We start from the raw sequence: 18,475 nt of genomic DNA, 5'->3' as shown, positions 1-18,475 counted from the left end.
TCAGTCAATTTCTCACAATTCTAGAGGCTGGAAGGTCCAAGAAACAGGTGCCGGTAGGTCGGATGTCTGGTGAGGGCTCCGTTCCTGACTGTTACGTGTCCACCTTCTGGCTGTGTCCTCACAAGGTGGACAGAAGAGAAAGAGAAAAAAAAAAGCTCTCCTGTCTCTTCTCATGGAAGCACCAAACCCATTCTCAGAGACTCTGCCCTCATGACCTAATTACCTCCCAAAGGCCCCTCCTCCTAAAACCATAACATAAGGGGTTGAGATTTCAACATATGCATTTTGGGGCTGACTCAGACCATAACAAGTACTTCAAAATATATTTATCAGGTCTACAATCTTCACTGCATAGTCACATTTTACCAGAAATAGGTATCTTCAGAGAAAATGCATAACTTAATTATCAGGATCCTAGACACCTAACAGAGCATGGATAAAATAATACAGATAAAAGTTAGTGAATCCAAAAAGATTTCTTAAAAGGCTAAGTAAAGGGTGACTCATCCAGAGTGTGACAGACATGGTGGGCATCTGAAGAAACTTTAGGAAAAAAAAATAGTTCACAACTGCACAAGACACAGGCTATTACCAAACGATCTTCCTGGCAAAGACACCCTATTCAATACCACTCACTAGAACAACATGCAATTTTTATTTAGTCTCACACAGATATGCTATTCTGTTAACAAGCCTAAATTCACAAAACATTTTCTAGAGAAGGACCACATTACTCAACAGCCATAGAAAGATCCCAGTGTTTAGTCTTACCTCAGATATCTATTTTCCTGTTTATGTTTTAATCATGAGCATTCAAGGTGGTGAAAAATCATCCTTCAGCACAGGAAGAATCAGCCCAGGAAGTCATTCCCAACCCTGTCACCCATCAAGGCCTAAGTGACAAAAGTTACAGAGACTGACCTTACCTGAGTAGCTATCAGCAGGCTTTTCATCAAGGTGGTGAAAAATCATCCTTCAGCACGGGAAGAGTCAGCCCAGAAGTCATTCCCAACCCTGTCACCCATCAAGGCCTAAGTGACAAAAGTTACAGAGACTGACCTCACCTGAGTAGCTATCAGCAGGCTTTTCACACCCAAGGTGGCAAATAAAAAGACAGTAGTAGGAATGCACCTTCTGACTGTGGTAGTTTCTTACAGCGGTGAAGAAGAGCGCCCACAACAAGCATTAACCATCCCCCCAAAGAGCTCTCTCTGGAAATCAAAAAAGCCAAGTTCAAGTTCAAAGAGAAAGGCTTTAGCAACTTCTGAAAGCAGGAACTGTTTGCAAGTGAATGACGTCATCCGCCACAGAAGCCAGAGCAAACAATGAAAAACAACCCGTACCAACTCTGGTACCAGTCACTGACCTTCCAGACAAACGGAACATGCTGGCGGCACTGATAAAACGTGCGTCTTTGTGAAAAATCAGCTCCTCTACATGTAAGCAAATATGCAAGCAGACCTCTCCAGTCCTGGATAGGCACCATCCCCATTCCGACACTCACACAACCTGACTGCAGGAAGCACGAGTGAGTTAACCTCCAATTGGAGAAGGCCGAGTTCTCGCACTTGTGAGAGCATCACCACAACCCCCACAGCATGGAGGCCTGAGAGCAACCAGAATGGCCCTCCTGAGGCTGGGATTCAATGTATCAAAGCCTGTTTTAAAAAATGTGCTGAGACTTTTTGATGGGGAAGGGCTGTGTTTAATACAGCAGAAGCCAGGTGCGGTGGTGCACGTCTGTGGTCCTAGCTACTCCAGAGGATCACTTGAGTCCAGGAGTCTGAGACTGTAGTGCACTATGATCACACACGTAAACAGCCACTGCATTCCAACCTGGGCGACAGAAAGAGCCCATCTCTTAAAAAAAAAAAAAAGGAAAAAAATACCTATGAGAGAGAGAGAGAGAGAATGTGTGTGTGTGTGTGTGTGTGTGTGTGAGTGAATGTGTGTATTAGAGTAGAAAAAAATTACAAGCAGACGGGCCTTGAGTTCCAATCCCAATTCTGTCCAACTATACCTGTATGACCTCTGGGCTGAAGGATCAAATCCCCTCTAAAAACAAGGAGGTTCCTTCCAGTTCCAGATTGTTATTACTGAATTATTAGGAAATAGCAAATATACATCAAAGCAAAAGTGTGAAATTACCATTGCAGAGGCACATACAGATGCCCATTTGGTGACATCTGGCCCATAAGTACATTTCAACTCCTGCACCAAGCCCAATGCATGGCAGACGCCAGCCACCTCCCAGAGCCACAGCCCTGCTCAGTCAGTGCACTATGGAGAGAGACAGGCTCGGTGGAAAGCTCTGAAAACTGTCTGCTGTGGTTTGACTATGTCCCCCAAAGTTCACATGTTGAAACTTAATCCTCCTTGCAACAGTGATGAGGTCATGCAGGCTCCACCTCATGAATGGATTAATGCTGTTATCATGGAAGTGGGTTATAAAATGGAATAGTTCAGCCCCCTTTCCTCTCTTGCCCTTCCACCTTCCACCATGGGATGATGCAGCAAGAAGGCCCTTGCCAGATGAAGGCCCTCGACCTTGGACTTCCCAGCCTCCAGAAACTATAAGAAATACATTGTTGGCTGGGGGCAGTGGTTCACACCTGTAATCCCAGCACTTTGGGAGACCAAGGCTGGAGGATCACTTGAGGTCAGGAGTTCAAGACCAGCCTAGACAACCAACATGGTGAAACCCTGTCTCTACTAAAAATACAACAACAAAAATTACCAGGGCATGGTGGAGCACACCTATATTCCTGGCTACTTGGGAGGCAGAGGCAGGAAAATCACTTGGACCCCAGAGGCGAAGGTTGTAGTAAGTCTAGATCATAACACTGCACTCCAGCCTGGGCAACTCCATCTCAAAATAAATTAATAAGTAAGTTTCTTTTCTTTGTAAATTACCCAGTCTGTGGTATTCCGTTATAGCAGCACAGAACAGACTACAGCGGTGTCTACAAACAATGCTGTTTGACTCACATTTGGTTCACTTGGATTCTTTCCAAATGATCATCATTGTGAATATGTGATATTAAAATAAATAAATAAAATAAAATAAACTAGGGCCCAGGCGTTTATCTGCTCTTTCTGCTCCTTCTCTCATAATCTATCCTTCCCATGACACAGGATATACTTTGGCACTCTCAACATGAAATGCCACAAGACCAGGGTAGATACTTAAAGGTTCAGCTCCTCTCTGCTTATAAAAAGCGTAAAATATCAGTTCAGTAAGAACAGGGTTTAGTATAATACACAAACACTACTGAATGTGCATGTGCATGCCACCCTGACAAAAAATCTTGAATGAGCATTTAATAAACAGATAACAAGGTGATACTTCCCCAGACATCCTAACACAGTTATTCCCAACTGAATCTGTAAGAGTGAACTGCTATTCTTTAAATTCTGTGCCCTGAGACATTACACTACGCATGCATGGTGGATATAATAATCTATGCAATATCTCAAAACTGAACCATGGTTTTGTTGTTGTTTTAACCTATACATTGTTAAGAAGGATCTTCAGTAGGACATTTTGCAGGTGGGTACAAATGTCGGTTGAGGGCCTGCATCTGGCAAGGGCCTTCTTGCTGCATCATCCCATGGTAGAATCCTCAGGCCAACAGCATTTGGGAAACACTGCTCCCACCTACACTTGCAGAGTTCCTGCCAATCAGGAGTTTCCACTGCCACCCAAGTCTCAGAACAAAGCCATTGTGGATGATCACAACTGTCCACCTCTTGGTAGCCAATCAGACTAGCAGGCCAGACATACTGTTTTTATCCAATGGACCACAACTGGCCGAGAGAGGAGACTGAGAAAAAACTTAGCACACAGACCTCTCACAGATTATTAGGACATTTTAGTCAACTCCTAGAAAAATAATTAGGAAATCATATTGTTAGTGTGAAGTGTAGGAAATAAAATTACATGATTTTTAAAGCATTACATCACATTTTTCCCCAATGCATCTCCACCCACAACACAAGTCATACATGCCCCTATAAATTCTGTATGAAGATGGTAAAATCTCTTCATCATTCGTGTCTAATTGGCCACAGCTAGCAAGTAACAGGATGCTTGAATCCAGTTTTTTTTTTTGTTTTATTCTAAAAATCATATTACCCTAGGCTATAGCGCACCCATCAGATAACACACCAGGAAAAGAAATATGACCTCCTTTTATTAAGTCTTTCATACTGACCTTTAATAAAAACACTGACTTTGCTGACCTTTGGGAAAGTAGCTCGTAAACTACTTCATCTGTATGAATCAATAATAAGCACTAAAGGGGATGAGCTTCTTGCGCTGAAGAAAGCAGGTGGCATACTTTCTTGAATTTCTAGTTTAAGTAGCTTGTACTTCCCTGTACTAGAGAAGAAGGTTTTCTTTTCTTTTTTTGAGATGGAGTCTCACTCTGTCTCCCAGGCTGGAGCGCAGTGGTGCGATCTTGACTTACTGCAGCCTCCACCTACTGGGTTCAAGCGATTCTCCTGCGTCAGCCTCCTGAGTAACTGAGATTACAAGCACATGCCACCACACCTGCTAATTTTTGTAGTTTTAGTAGAGATGGGATTTCACCATGTTGGCCAGGCTGGTCTTGAACTCCTGACCTCAAGTGATCCACCCGCCTCAACCTCCCCAAGTGCTGGGATTACAGGTGTGAGCCACTGCGCCTGGCCAAGAAGCTTTTCAATGGAGAACAATACAAACGCAGCAAAGAAAAAGCACTGTGTGATGGCCTGGACACCAAGGGAACACCATACATGTCACAACGGAGCTCACAGCCACAGGGGCCTGGGGAAACCCCAACATCTAAAGAATCTTTAGGGCACGGCTTCCAAACTTTTCTGACAGCCACTGACAATCAGAAAAACATTTTACATCACAACGCAGACAGACACATGTGTGTACAGGCTTCACAAAACAATACGAATGCCTCATGTGGGCACACATTTCCTATTCTACTTTACACTTCAAAACACAGGCTGTGACTCTCAGTGTAAAACCGATGAGTTAGATCCAGCAAGGGATGAATGGATAAGCAAGGTGGTCTATCCACACAATTTAGGTATTTTCCAGCCTTAAAAAGGAAGGAAATTGTCACTTATGCTACCACACGGACGAACCTTGAAGACATCACACTAAGTGAAATAAATCAGTCATAAAAAGACAAGTACTATGTGGTTCCATTTATATGAGGTCCCTAGACTAGTCAAACTCATAGAAAGTAGAATGCTGGTTCCCAGAAGCTGGAGGGAAGAAGGAGATGGGGAGGAATTGTATTATGGGTACGGAGTTTTGGTTTGGGAGGATGAAAAAGTTCTAAAGATGAACGGCAGAGATGGCTCCACAGCAATGTGGTTAAAATCGTCTACTTTGTTACGTACATTTCACAACTGTTTTAAAAGCCACTAAGTTGGCCGGGCGCAGTGGCTCACACCTGTAATCTCAGCAGTTCGGAAGGCCAAGGCGGGCAGATCATGAGGTCAGGAGTTCGAGACCAGCATGGCCAATATGGTGAAACTCCATCTCTACTAAAAATACAAAAATTAGCTGGGTCTGGTGGCACACACCTATAATCCCAGCTACCCAGGAGGCTGAGGCAGGAGAATCGTTTGAACCGGGAGGTGGAGGTTGCAATGAGCCAAGACCATGCCACTACATTCCAGCCTGGGCTACAGTGTAAGACTACATCTCAAAAAAAAAAAAAAAAGCTACTGAGTTATAAAGCAGTGAACAGAGGGAAAACTCTCTCAAATTTATGGCTTTCTGTACTATGTGATATTAGTAAAACTGGCACAATTGGAAAGAAACACTTAACAGTCATATTCTGTGCTATTAGAATCCTAACAATGCAAACACATCTTTGTACTTTATTTTTTTTCTATCTATAAAACAGGAATAAGGATATTTACTACAAAATTAAAGAAGATCGCAATGCCAAAAAGTATTTTGTTACGAAAGTTGAGAATACCATGAAAACCTAGTTAAGAACAGAAATGATCAGATCCCTAAATAGAGAAGGGATATTTTATTAGATTAAATCTTCCCAGAGTATTTGCAATTAGTAATGTGTTGCCTCTACTAAACATGATAAAAAAAAAAAAACAGAAACACTGATTTCAAGCAGATCTGAAAAAATATATAATCATGCACTGCTTTTTTGGATCAATGGTTGTTTCTTCATATTGTCAAAGTATGCTCACAAAGAAGTTTCTCTATCAAACGCTTCCACTCACTGACAGAACACTGCTTATGATGAATCTTATAGAAACATTAAATGCCTTTCATGGTTAGATATGCCTCCTTGCCTTATAGGGTCCAAGTGAGAAAACATTCTAATTGCATATTCTCAATGTGTACTTACAAAGGTGTTTCTCTGTCAAATCCTTACATTCCCTGACAGAAAACAGTTTATGATACATCTTAAAAAAAAGCATGCTCACATTTGCATTTTATTGCTAGGTTTTTCTGCTTGGTCTCATGGGGCCCAACGAAGAAAGAATATGTTCTAATAACGTATTCTCGATGTGGGCTTACAAAGGTGTTTCTCTGTCAAACGCTTCCATTCACGGAAAGAAAACAGCTTCACGTGAATCTTCAAGAAAGCAACCTTACATCTGCCTTCTATAGCTACATATGTAAACCTGCATAATACAAACAAATTTTAAAAAAGTTTTAGGCCAGGTGCGGTGGCTCAAGCCTGTAATCCCAGCACTTTGGGAGGCCGAGGCGGGTGGATCACGAGGTCAAGAGATCGAGACCATCCTGGTCAACATGGTGAGACCCCGTCTCTACTAAAAATACAAAACCTAGCTGGGCGTGGTGGCGCGCGCCTGTAGTCCAGCTACTCGTGAGGCTGAGGCAGGAGAATTGCTTGAACCCAGGAGGCGGAGGTTGCAGTGAGCCGAGATTGTGCCGCTGCACTCCAGCCTGGCGCCTGACAACAGAGTGAGACTCTGTCTCAAAAAAAAAAAAAAGTTCTAGTTTTAAAAATTGTTTCTTTTAAAAAAACTGTATTTCCAAAAGTACACAGATCGATATCAGAGGGTTAGCCCTTGATTTTCAGGTTGAGATCCTAGGATTTCAGCTCCCAGGACGGCAGGAGAGGCCTTGTTCTTCAACTCTAATCTCAGGTCAGTTCCAAGTGCCAGACCTTGAAACTTAGATCTGTAAACCTCTGCTTATACGCACAACAACACAGGTGCACATTAATAAACCTAATGAAGCAGCCCCAATGTTTTCAACCCCCGACGTGAACAAAAGTACTTATAATCTACAGTTTTTCTGTGCATTCTCCAATGTTAAAGCCATTTTTTTCTCTAAAATAAACATTTTTGGACAGTTAATATTTCTGTAACTACAGCCAGCCAGGAAATACATTGAGTTACATGAGGTTTTTTTTTATTATTATTAAAGGTAGTATGGCTAATGACACCTAAAAATGACTCCTTTCCCCAGTTCTTCCCAATGGAACTTAGTCCTAAAGTTGACACCCATTTTCATGTTTAAATAAGAGCTTCACGGGCTCTCAACCTCTACATCCAGAGCCAGTGCATGAGGGTACAAAGCTTTCTTTCCATTTGGAAAAGTTCATTAATTGAAATGGTAATGACTTTGCTTCCAAGCAGAATGAGCAACTACTCTTAACATTTCTGTGAACTGCAAACAGGTGCCAGCCTCCCTAACTATACGGAAGTTCCCCGAGGGCAAATATCCTGCACCTATCTGCGCCCTGGGTGCCGGATCCTACATTTGGAATTGAATGAACATCAACTGAATTAACACATTCCACAAACTCAATCCAATCTCACTCAGCTGTCTTCACTCTGCCAAAACTCTTTGAGTAATTTCCTCAACATTAGAAATATAGTGAAGAAAAACCTAGAACAAACAAGTTGCTTCCCTATTACAGATGCACATTTCCTTTGGAGATTCTGAAATAACACCACTGGCTTATGAATATGACAAGTCTTCACTGGGGGAGAAAAATCCATCAGACTTGCCAAGTGAGGGGATCTTGCCAAATTGCTCACTTTCTGGTCCTGTTTACAGAGTTAGTGATAGCAGTCTTCATTTAAGACATATTTTTCTGGAGTCAGGAAGCAGCTACAGGCCATTTAGAAGGCAAGAAGACCTCACCAACTGCACCCTCCGTCACAAGAAAGAATTATTAACTTGGGAATTCCTGTTCAGCAAAAGCAAAACAGAACTATTTTAGAAGAGATTAGGAGGAGGAAGAATGAGGCAGAACATGAGTAAACACACCATGCCTGGCAAATCACCATTGGGAGCAAACAATGACACAATCAAATTTTAATCTAAAGAATGCAGCTAGTTGGCCGGGTGTGGTGGCTCGCGCCTGCAATCCTAACACTTTGGGGGGCTGAGGTGGGTGGATCACCTAAGATCAGGAGTTTGAGACCATCCTGGCCAACATGGTGGAGCCCCGTCTCTACTAAAAACACAAAATATTAGCCAGGCATGTTGGCTCAAGCCTGTAATCCCAGCTACTCGGGAGGCTGAGGCAGGAGAACCACTTAAACCCGGGAGGCGGAGGTTGCAGTGAGCTGAGATCACACCATTGCACTCCAGCCTGTGCAACAAGGGCAAAACGCCTTCTCAAAAAAAAAAGAATGTGGCCAGTTCGTTCACCTGTGGTTCATCACTACCCCAAGTACTAATTAGTCACTGTCTCCAAAAAGTATAGCATGTTCTTGTTCAAACGCAGACTAAAAATGATAGCCTTGTTCACATTTCACTGTAAGACTTTACCAAAATTGTAACAGAAAAAAAAAGCTACACTCCTTTTCTATTAATATATACAGCCCTTTCAGGAACACTCCCCACCCCTACCCCGTGACAAACACCTAGAAAAGACTCATTCGTTGTATAAGGCACTAAGTTCAAGTCCATAAATTTATTTTCTAAGATGTTATCTTAATTTGCTTCTGAAACAATTACCAATTTGACATACCAACTGTGAAAACTAATTTCTTAAAATGTCAGCTTTTCCAAAGCAGGTTCAGCTATTTAAGCATCATTTGGAAACACCCATAACAATGAGTAGAATTCCTTGAATAGAGGAAGGCACTGAGTCAGTGAATGAAAACAAACTATACTCTCTGGAAACAGCAACGCTGAAGAAACCAAATTTTAATCTTCAGAAGCCAGTTAACCAGCTGCTGTAAAGCAGTGCATATTTAAAGCCTCTACTGCAACGTATCCAAAATCTCACAATTGGAATAAACAGAGGAATCCAGTGAGAGAGTCATCTCAAAACTGTTCCTACCTCTCTACCCAGCTGGGAACTGCCCTAAAAGTACAACCCTGGGCTTTATCAAGCAAAGAGATGGAAGTTCTATTTAAGCAAATCCAGAAATTTCTGTTAGTCTCATTACCCAAGTAAACTGTTTTTACACAAGAGCAACCGAATTTCAAAACCAAGTTGGTTACTCAATACCCCATATTAGGAGATAAGAGGAGGATACAACTGTTCTGTCACTCACTAGTTCCTTCCAAAGAAGGTCTGGAGTATGTTAAAAGTCATACATGTCTCACGCCTATCATCCTAGCACTTTGGGAGGCTGAGGCGGACAGATCACTTGAGGTCAGGAGTTCAAGACCAGCCTGGCGAAGGTGGTGAAATCCCATCTGTACTAAAATTACAAAAATGAGCCAGGCGTGCAGGCAGGTGCCTACAGTCCCAGCTACTCGGGATGCTAAGGCAGGAGAATCGCTTGAACTCAGGAAGCAGAGGTTGTAGTGAGCTGAGAACACACCATTGCACTCCAGCCTGGGCACTGCAGCAAGACTGTCTCAAAAAATAAATAAATAAATAAAAAGCCATACATGCAAGTAGGTAAATAGAATTAGAAAGTCAAAGCTACTCTACAAAAGAAACAGCAAATGTGTTATACACGAGAGTTAATATAATTTCCAGATCTCTGTATTAAGTGTTGTTTTGAGCTTGCTGGGGGCCAGGACCAAAAATAAAAAGGTACATACTATACATTCTTAGAAAAAAATAAGTATCCATCTTCTGAAGAAAAGAAAAAAATATGGCATCATTGTCTAAAAGAAGTTTTCCACATGGAATCTTACACAAGGAACAACGCACTACGGCACGAACAAAAAGCCTTTATTCATTCATGCCAAATAAAAGCACACTGAACACATGGCTGCTTATTTTTAAAATAAAAATTGTTAAAGGCCAAAGGCATAGGATTATGCCCAGCCTTTAATTCACCGGTCTTTAAATCATTTTAATTCACTGAAAAAAAATGCTAACAGATCCTCACACTTGGCCTCCCAGGATCCTAACTTCATTCCCAGCTGGAGCTTAATGTATTCTGCAGAACATTCTTCCCAGAGATAATTTCTTTCTGCCGGCTTATTGAGAAGACAGTGATTAAAACCTCCAGAACTCTTACTCTGTTGCTTTGGGAAGTTCAAAAGCAATCTCACCTGGCTGAGTGCACCTGAAGTTACAGCAAATCAGAGCAAGAACTAAAGCAAGGCTCTGCTGCTGGAAACAGCAAGTACAAAACCCTAAGTCCAAGGAATGTAGGTTCTAGCGTCTGGGCCAGAGAAGGAGGAGGCTGGGCAATTTGCAAACGAGCACGCACGTATCTGCAATGGGTCTGGTGCAGCGTTCAAAACAACAGAGCTGAGTAAGAGAGCACGCGGGTCAGACGCTGCATTTACAAAGAGAGCACGCGGGTCAGACGCTGCATTTACAAAGAGAGCGTGCGGGTCATACGCTGCATTTACAAAGGTGGCCTGGAGGCCTCTGCAGCGCGTCAGGTGCAAGCTTTCCAGAGAGAGATCAGGAGAAACCCAGAGGCCCTGGACAAGCACGTGAGTCACTGCTCAGGGAAAACAGCAAAGAGGCCAGTGTGGCTGCGGCAGAGTGCCAGGAGGGAAGCGGCTGGAACCTGGGTCAGGCTCAGCTTCAGATGCATTCCACAACTCAAGAAGCAGTTGATTCAAGTCTCAGAGTTCCAGGCCACGGAATGCAGTGGAAAAATCAACTGTCCTGAAAGACGTTCGTTCAGAGCCATCCCTGCCACAGCCTCACTCAGCCGTCAGGATGTTCCCAGGGACATCTAACTCTGGCTGCCATCACCAGCAGGTGCCCACATCAGAAGCAGTTTTAAAATCTATGCCCTGCTGGGCCCGGTGGCTCACACCTGTACTCCCAGCTCTTTGGGAAGCCAACACGGGATGACTGTTTGAAGTCACAAGTTGGAGAACAGCCTGGGCACCATAGCAAGACCCCGTTTCTATAAAAAACATATTAAAACTCAGGTGAGCGTGGTGATGTGCACTCAGTCCCAGCTACTCAGAAGGCCAGGTGGGAGGATCACTTGAGTCCAGGAGTCAGAGGCTGCAGTGAGCTGTGATCACATCACTGTATTCCAGCCTGGGCAACAGAGCAAGACCCTACCCCCCAAAAATACAATAAATATAAATAAAATCAATGCCCACTTACCATAAGGAGATTATGCTGTACAAAATTTTTATTGTTTAAAATTGTACAGGATGCTTGCCCACGATGACAGTTTCAATTCTGGTATATTGTTGACACATTCTTTGTGACAAAAGTTAACACTCCCAGTTACGGCACATTAGAATAAAACCCTGTCTTCAACCATTGGGAGCTCCAGCAGCAGCCTGTTTGCCATGGGTTACCAAAGGGATCTAAGGTTGCTACGACCCTTCAATTTCTTTCCTTTTTTTTTTGAAACAGTCTCACTCTGTCGCCTAGGCTGGAGTGTAGTGGTGCAATCTTGGCTCACTGCAATCTCTGCCACCTGGGTTCAAGCGATTCTCCTGCCTAAGCCTCCCGAGTAGCTGGGATTACAGGTGTCCGCCACCACACCTGGCTAATTTTTGGAGTTTTAGTAAAGATGGGGTTTCACCATCTTGGCCAGGCTGGTGTTGAACTGCTGACCTTGTGATCTACCCACCTTGGCCTCCCAAAGTGCTGGGATTACAGGCATGAGCCACCGCGCCCAGCCGACTCTTCAATTTCAAATCTTTCTTTGCTATCCCTGTAAATGCACACATATTCTCAAACAATTCATTCTGACCCGATTAGAGAATAAACTGTGACCACACCTCTAAGAGACAGATAATGGTCCTTCTAAAAACAGCACCGGAGTATGGAAATGCAAGTTATTGCGACCACATACCCACATGTTTTAACGCTGTACTGTACTGAGTGCTTATTCCCTGGAGGCACACCACTCAAGCACCAACTTTATTACTGTACAACTCTATGAAGGAGGTACATTATTATCCCCATTTTATTGATAAGAAAGCCAAAACTCACCAGGCACGATGGCTCACGCCTGTAATCCCAACACTTTGGAAGGCCAGGGCAGGTGGATCACCTGAGGTCATGAGTTCGAGACCAGCCTGGCCAACATGGTAAAACCTCATCTCTACTAAAAATAAAAAAATTAGCCAGGCGTAGTGGCACGCACCTATAATCCCAGCTACTGGGGAGGCTAAGGCAGGAGAATCACTTGAACCCGGGGGGCAGAAGTTGCAGTGAGCCAAGATACGCCACCGCACTCCAGCCTGGGCAAAAGAGCAAGACTCTGTCTCAAAAAAAAAAAAAAAAAAAAAAAAACAGCAAGCCAAAACTCAAGCAGGTAAGTCCCTTGCCAAAGATCACAAACCTGGTAAACGGCAGAGCTGTAACGTGGGCCCTATAGTCTGATTCCAGAGCGTGGCAAATCATACTATTACTATTTCTCCATTTAAAGAAACCAGAAAGAGAAAAATTCTTCATCTGGCAGAAGTTACCCAGGGAGAGAGGAGAGGACATATCCCTTTCACTTGGCTAATAGGGTAGCCTATGTCTTATTTAAGAGTCAGGGCTGGCCAAGTGCAGTGGCTCACACCTGTAATCCCAGCACTTTGCAAGGCTGAGGCAGGCAGATCACCTGAAGTCAGGAGTTTGAGGCCAGCAGGGCCAACGTGATGAAACCCTATCTCTATTAAAAATACAAAAATTAGCCAGGCATGGTGGCCCGTGCTTGTAATCCCAGCTACTCAGGAGGCTGAGGCAGGAGAATCGCTTGAACCCGGAAGGCAGAGGTTGGAGGTTGCAGTGAGCCGAGATTGCACCACTGCACTCCAGCCTAGGCAACAAGAGCAAAATTCCGTCTCAAAAAAAAAAAAAAGAGTCAGGGCCCTGGCGGGGTAGGGTAAGAGATGCATACACTGCAGGGAAATTCACTGCTGCTGCTCCTTAGTGACAGGTGACATGAAGCACAGGACCACAGCACAGACCACAGAACTCTGAAAACAGGACCCAAGCTCACCTCCGTGGGAAGTCTCCACCCACTCACCGCCACCCTTCTCCTAGAGCTAAATATTCTTTCACCTGTGCAAGTCACAAGCACGTGGCATGGCTCAACATTTTTAATGTTTTTAAAAAGGAGTCATGGAAGTTGTGGGCAGACACATCACCCCGCCCCAGTCATAAAGAGGGTGGGTGGGGATGAAGGAAGAACAGGGTTGGCCTAAATAACCTGGGCACGTCCTCGCCAACATCTCCTGCCGTGAAGGAGGGGGAGAAGTTGACAGTGGAAGGAAGCTACAGGGAAAAAGGAAAAGAAACGACCCCACAAGGCCACAAGTTCATCCACTCACCGGAAGAATCTTCCTTACACAAACACTGCTGGCCACTCTCCTGGATGTCCCAAGGCCATCCCTCAGGACCCAGGGCCTGACAGAGTACAAAACGACACCCTCCCTGAAAGAGATTCGTGGTCGCTATCGTTTATGGGAGTGTTTCATGGCAAGTCTTAGGAAAGAGGGTTTTGAGTTCAGGAAACGTGGGACTAAAATGATACGAACACAGAAAGAAATGCTGCCTTTCCGCAGACAAAGTTTCAGTGGAAAACTTCTTTTAGACAATCATGCCATGATATTTTTTTCTTTTCTTTGAGAAGATGGATACTTACCTTTTCTAAGAATGTATAGTATGTACCTTTTTATTTTTGGTCCTGGCCTCCGGGAAGCTCAAAACCACACTTAATACAGAGATCTGGAAATTATATTAGCTCTTGTGTATAACACTTTTGCTGTTTCTTTTATACGGTGGCCTTGACTTTCTAATTCTATTTTATTTACCTAGTTGCATGTATGACTTTTTTTTTCCTGCAACACCCGTGCTGAAGTACAATGGTGTGATCTCAGCTTCTCCTGGATCTAGGTACTCCTGCAGATCCAGATGCGGAGACATGCTGAGTCTGAAACCAAGATTGATGCAAGGGCCAAGCCAGACAGGCCTCATGATGCCCAGCCCCATCCACCTAGAGCAGCAGCAGCACTCCGGGTCTGATCTTGGTAGCTTGTCGGTGTCTCAGCAGCGCAGCAGCAACGACTCAGGAAGCAGCACTTACTCCCTGTAGGACCCTAAGAAGACACAGAGATGAGGACCCCAGGGTCCCTGTCCTCAGAGCTGCCAACCAGCTATGGAAAAACGCAGTGTATGACCAAGCAACCAGGGGAAAACCCAAAGGTGGAAAAGCAGTTCCCAGGTCCAGCTGCAGATGAGAATTATGCTTCCGTTCTGCAGAACGTTCTTCCCAGAGATCATTTCCTTCTGCCAGCTTATTGAGAAGACAGTGATTAAAACCTCCAGGACTCTTACTCTGTTGCTTTGGGAAGTTCAATGAGCAATCTCGCCTGGCTGAGTGCACCTGAAGTTACAGCAAATCAGAGCAAGAACTAAAGCAAGGCTCTGCTGCTGGAAACAGCAAGTACAAAACCCTAAGTCCAAGGAATGCAGGTTCTGGGGGCCCATGGCCCGCGGCACGCAGAGTCCACTCATGTATAAATACTCATGGATTTATGTACAGAAATACATTCTCATATATTTCTTTAGAAAGAACTCCCACATTTATCCAATCACAGGAAGTTGCTCAGCCCTAGAAGTCAAAATGCGGACAACAGACACAGTTGACAAAGATAGTTCTCATCCATTTAAATAGATACCTAGGCTTTTGTTCACAGTATGAATAACTATTTTCATGCTTCATGTTTTTAAGACTTTCCGTTAGTATGAATATGAATTTGTGTTACACAAACATCCAAAAAAAGAGTTTTTTTAGGATGACATATTTTAAACATTATTTTTTCTGCTGTAAAATCGGCACCATAACCCTAGTAACTAGAAGGTTTTGTTTCCTGTCCTTGTTTTTATTCTTTTGTGGTGTCAAGTGCCAGCATGTGGGGTAGGCAGGGTGAGGCAAGGTGGGTGACAGCAAAGGACACCGTGCTGCTCAATTGGAAGCTATGGGAGGAGAGAGCTCAGATTTGCACCGAGGAGCTTTCTGCTCTGAGTAATTCAGCGCCCTAGGCTGTCATTTCATCTATAAAATAAGAGCGCTGGTGTTCTCTATGGCCTCGTCCTGCATTCAATCCTATGATAATTCTTGAAAACTCCAGCTTGGGCCAATTACTAGTGTGACACACTGGAGAGAAATGGTGGGCTGTGTATGTAAAGAAGACTACCTGATGACTCATCCGCGAGTAAAAAGTCATTTACCTCCATTTTACAATCCACATCAACTGACGCGACGTTAGCAGAGACAGCGCCGCATGTCTGACAGCAATTCGTAAGAGGATATAAATAGGCAGTTTTTGAAATTAGTCAGCTATATGCTATGGTCCACCAAGAAGCACATGCAGGCAACATGCTCCAGACTGTGCGTGCAAGCTGTTCTGTTTCCAGCACAAACGGAGAAAAGGGGAAAAAACTGTCCTGGTAGATTCAGTCATCACATATTTCAGCTGTAAGTATGAAACAGGAAGCTCACAAAGAATCGTAATTTAGAAGTGTTTCAAACAAAACAAACCTACTCCAGGCACAAATACCAGATAGCTGCAGAGCCAACTGTGCTATTTAATTGTTTAAAGTCATCAGGGTCAGAGTACAAACCACGCCCACGTGCAAGTCTCCCTGGATGCTACCATTCTCCCCTCCCTGTGAGCCTGCTTCACACAGGTAAGTACGTCCCATAAACCCTCGGACGCACCACATCCGGCTCTTTGTGGGCAGCGCAAATAGAGAAAAGGACAGTTGACCAACCATTCCAAGAACAAGAGGCTGACACTCAGAAAATCAACACCAAACACCCTCTCCCATTGCCACAGGGTGACTTCTCACCTCCTCTCCTCCCCGCCCATTAGCCCACACAGCTATCTCCCAAAAACACAGTGATCTTTATGAAATCTCAGCTTCAGGACTGCCCAGGATATTACTGAAGGGGAGTGAAAAGGAGGAAGAAGACAGAGAATGAGGGCTCCAAACCTATTCCAAGTCAATTCCCCCATGATGTTTTCAAGAATTTAAAGAATAAGTGGTGAGACTGGGCACGGTGGCTCACGCCTGTAATCCCAGAACTTTGGGATGCCAAGGCAGGTGGGTCACTTGAGGTCAGGAGTTCAAGACCAGCCTGGTCAACATGGTGAAACCCCATCCCTACTAAAAATACAAAAATTAGCCAGGCATGGTGGTGCGTGCCTGTGGTCCCAACTACTTGGGAGGCTTAGGAAGGAGAATCACTTAAGCCTAGGAGACAGAGGCTGCAGTAAGCTGAGATTGTGCCACTGCACTCCAGCCTGGGTGACTCAGAGAGATTGTCTCAAAAAAAAGGAATAAGTGGTGACTTTCTTAAAGAATGGTCAGAGGAATGATTTTTAAAGCTGTGGGTTGGCACAGGACATTTATTAAAAGAAAGAAACTAGCAGTTCAAACTTATCTAATTATCTTTTAAGAGTCCTAAACCATCTATAATCTGAAAGCTTTTTCAAATGCTAACAAGCCAAGCACAATGACCAATTATTAAAATAGTATTTCTGATAGTTAGTGCATAACTTTCCACTGACCGTATCTGCAATAATTAGAGCTGGTGGGTTTTTTAAAAATATAGATTCTAAGCGTATATGGAAAGTCCTTGAAAGGCAGTGTTTACAAGCTGTTAGGAATAAGGTACTCCTTTAACACGAAATAATGAATTTTAAACAGTAACAATAATAATAATAAAGAAGAAATGAATGAATGAATGAACAAATGAATTGAAAGGCAGTACCATAGGGTGAATAACAGTACATTCTCAGGGGATGGGGCGTAAGGGGAGAGAGAGCATTAGGGCAAATACCTAATGTATTTGGGGCTTAAAACCTAGATGATGGGTTGATAGGTGCAGCAAACCACCGTGGCACATGTATACCTATGTAACAATCCTGCATGTTCTGCACATGTATCCCAGAACTGAAAGTAAAATTAAAATTTTTTTTTAAAAGTACATTCTCTGTAGTGAATATATCTGAGTCCTGAGTGATGTTGGGCAAGCTACTGAATGTCTCTATGCCTCAACATCCTCCTCAGAACATAAAGCCAATTACAGTCCTAAATCACAGGGCTGTCGTGAGCATCCAAAAATGATGCATGTAAAAAGCATGTAGCATGCTCAAAAGAAACACTTAAGTATTAATGGTCCTTGTTCCAGGATGAGTTTTGGTTCCAACTCTACAAACTATTAGCTGTGTGGTCTTGGGCAAGTGATTTAACACATCTAAGCGTTGGTTTATTCATCAAAAATGAAGAGTCTTGATTAGATGACCTCTTTATTTCTAGGGCTTCTCCAAGCTCCCGACCTCTCTGACAACAAAAGCATCATTTGCGATTTCCAGCTCTTTCAGGTTTCCAGTTTTCACATCTTTTAGGACTTACTGGTCACAACCATGATTTACATAAAACCAAGTGTTTGGTCAACAGCATGACTCTTCAGTATGAGACTGTGACTGTGGGAATCCTAGAACCTACTTCATAATGATCCTTTTTATAATCAGATTTCAAGGAACACACTGTGGCAAAAGACAGGCTCGCCCGTGGTAGTTAGAATCAATGTATTTCCACTCCGGTGGCCTTCAAATATGCAAATTGTCCCAAAATCAAACTGCAGGTGTAGGATGTCACCGTGCAGCCTGGTGCTGATGGAGCACATATAAACTAAATTCATTTGCTACAACCATGCTCCTTTCAAAGGAACTCTCCATTTCTTCATAACAGAAACAATGCAAGCATCTACCCTTTCCAGACAATCTTAACAATGAAGTCGAGAGTTGCCATTAAAAGATCCGCTTCTCCAGTATTTTTGCAGAAGAAAACACACATCTATTTCAGATGATCATGCTCCTCTAGTGATTTTAAACTCATCAATGACTGATCTTTTAGAGGAAAAGACAGCATGAATGTCTCCTTATAGGTCAGAAAATTTAAAATGACAATTGAAAAAAATACTCTCTATTATGATCTGCACCATCAGGGGATTCTATCTCCCAAACCTAGGTCTTTATCTCCTAACTAAAGTGAACAGGCACCCCAGTTATGTACACAACAGAGTCAGCACATATGCACAGAATATTGCTGTT

The 18,475-nt window shown here is 43.4% G+C and overlaps 1 protein-coding gene across 4 annotated transcripts in view; it reads right to left on the bottom strand.

Annotated features, from left to right (window-relative positions):
- Window positions 1-18,475, bottom strand: part of FAM107B (family with sequence similarity 107 member B) — a 248,624-nt gene that overhangs the window by 54,392 nt on the left and 175,757 nt on the right. Inside the window, exon 1 of one of the 4 annotated variants that reach the window (XM_064368413.1) lies at window positions 1,060-1,216. The exons of 1 other annotated variant lie outside the window; for it this stretch is intronic. Coding sequence is in view for 1 of the 3 variants with exons in the window: in XM_064368411.1 (XP_064224481.1) it covers window positions 927-972 (46 nt within the window). In the remaining 2 variants the exon portion in view is untranslated. Of the gene's footprint in view, window positions 1-926; window positions 1,010-1,059; window positions 1,217-18,475 lie in introns of those variants that run through there. 2 more of the 4 variants (XM_064368412.1, XM_064368411.1) reach the window with 2 other exon arrangements.

This window comes from Aotus nancymaae, unplaced genomic scaffold, assembly GCF_030222135.1.
Source record: "Aotus nancymaae isolate 86718 unplaced genomic scaffold, 86718_ANA_hifiasm-v0.15.2.pri h1tg000077l, whole genome shotgun sequence".
NCBI classification, from domain to species: Eukaryota; Metazoa; Chordata; class Mammalia; order Primates; family Aotidae; genus Aotus; species Aotus nancymaae.
Note: the sequence above shows the minus strand (reverse complement) of the source record. Positions and strands in the feature narration are given on the sequence as shown.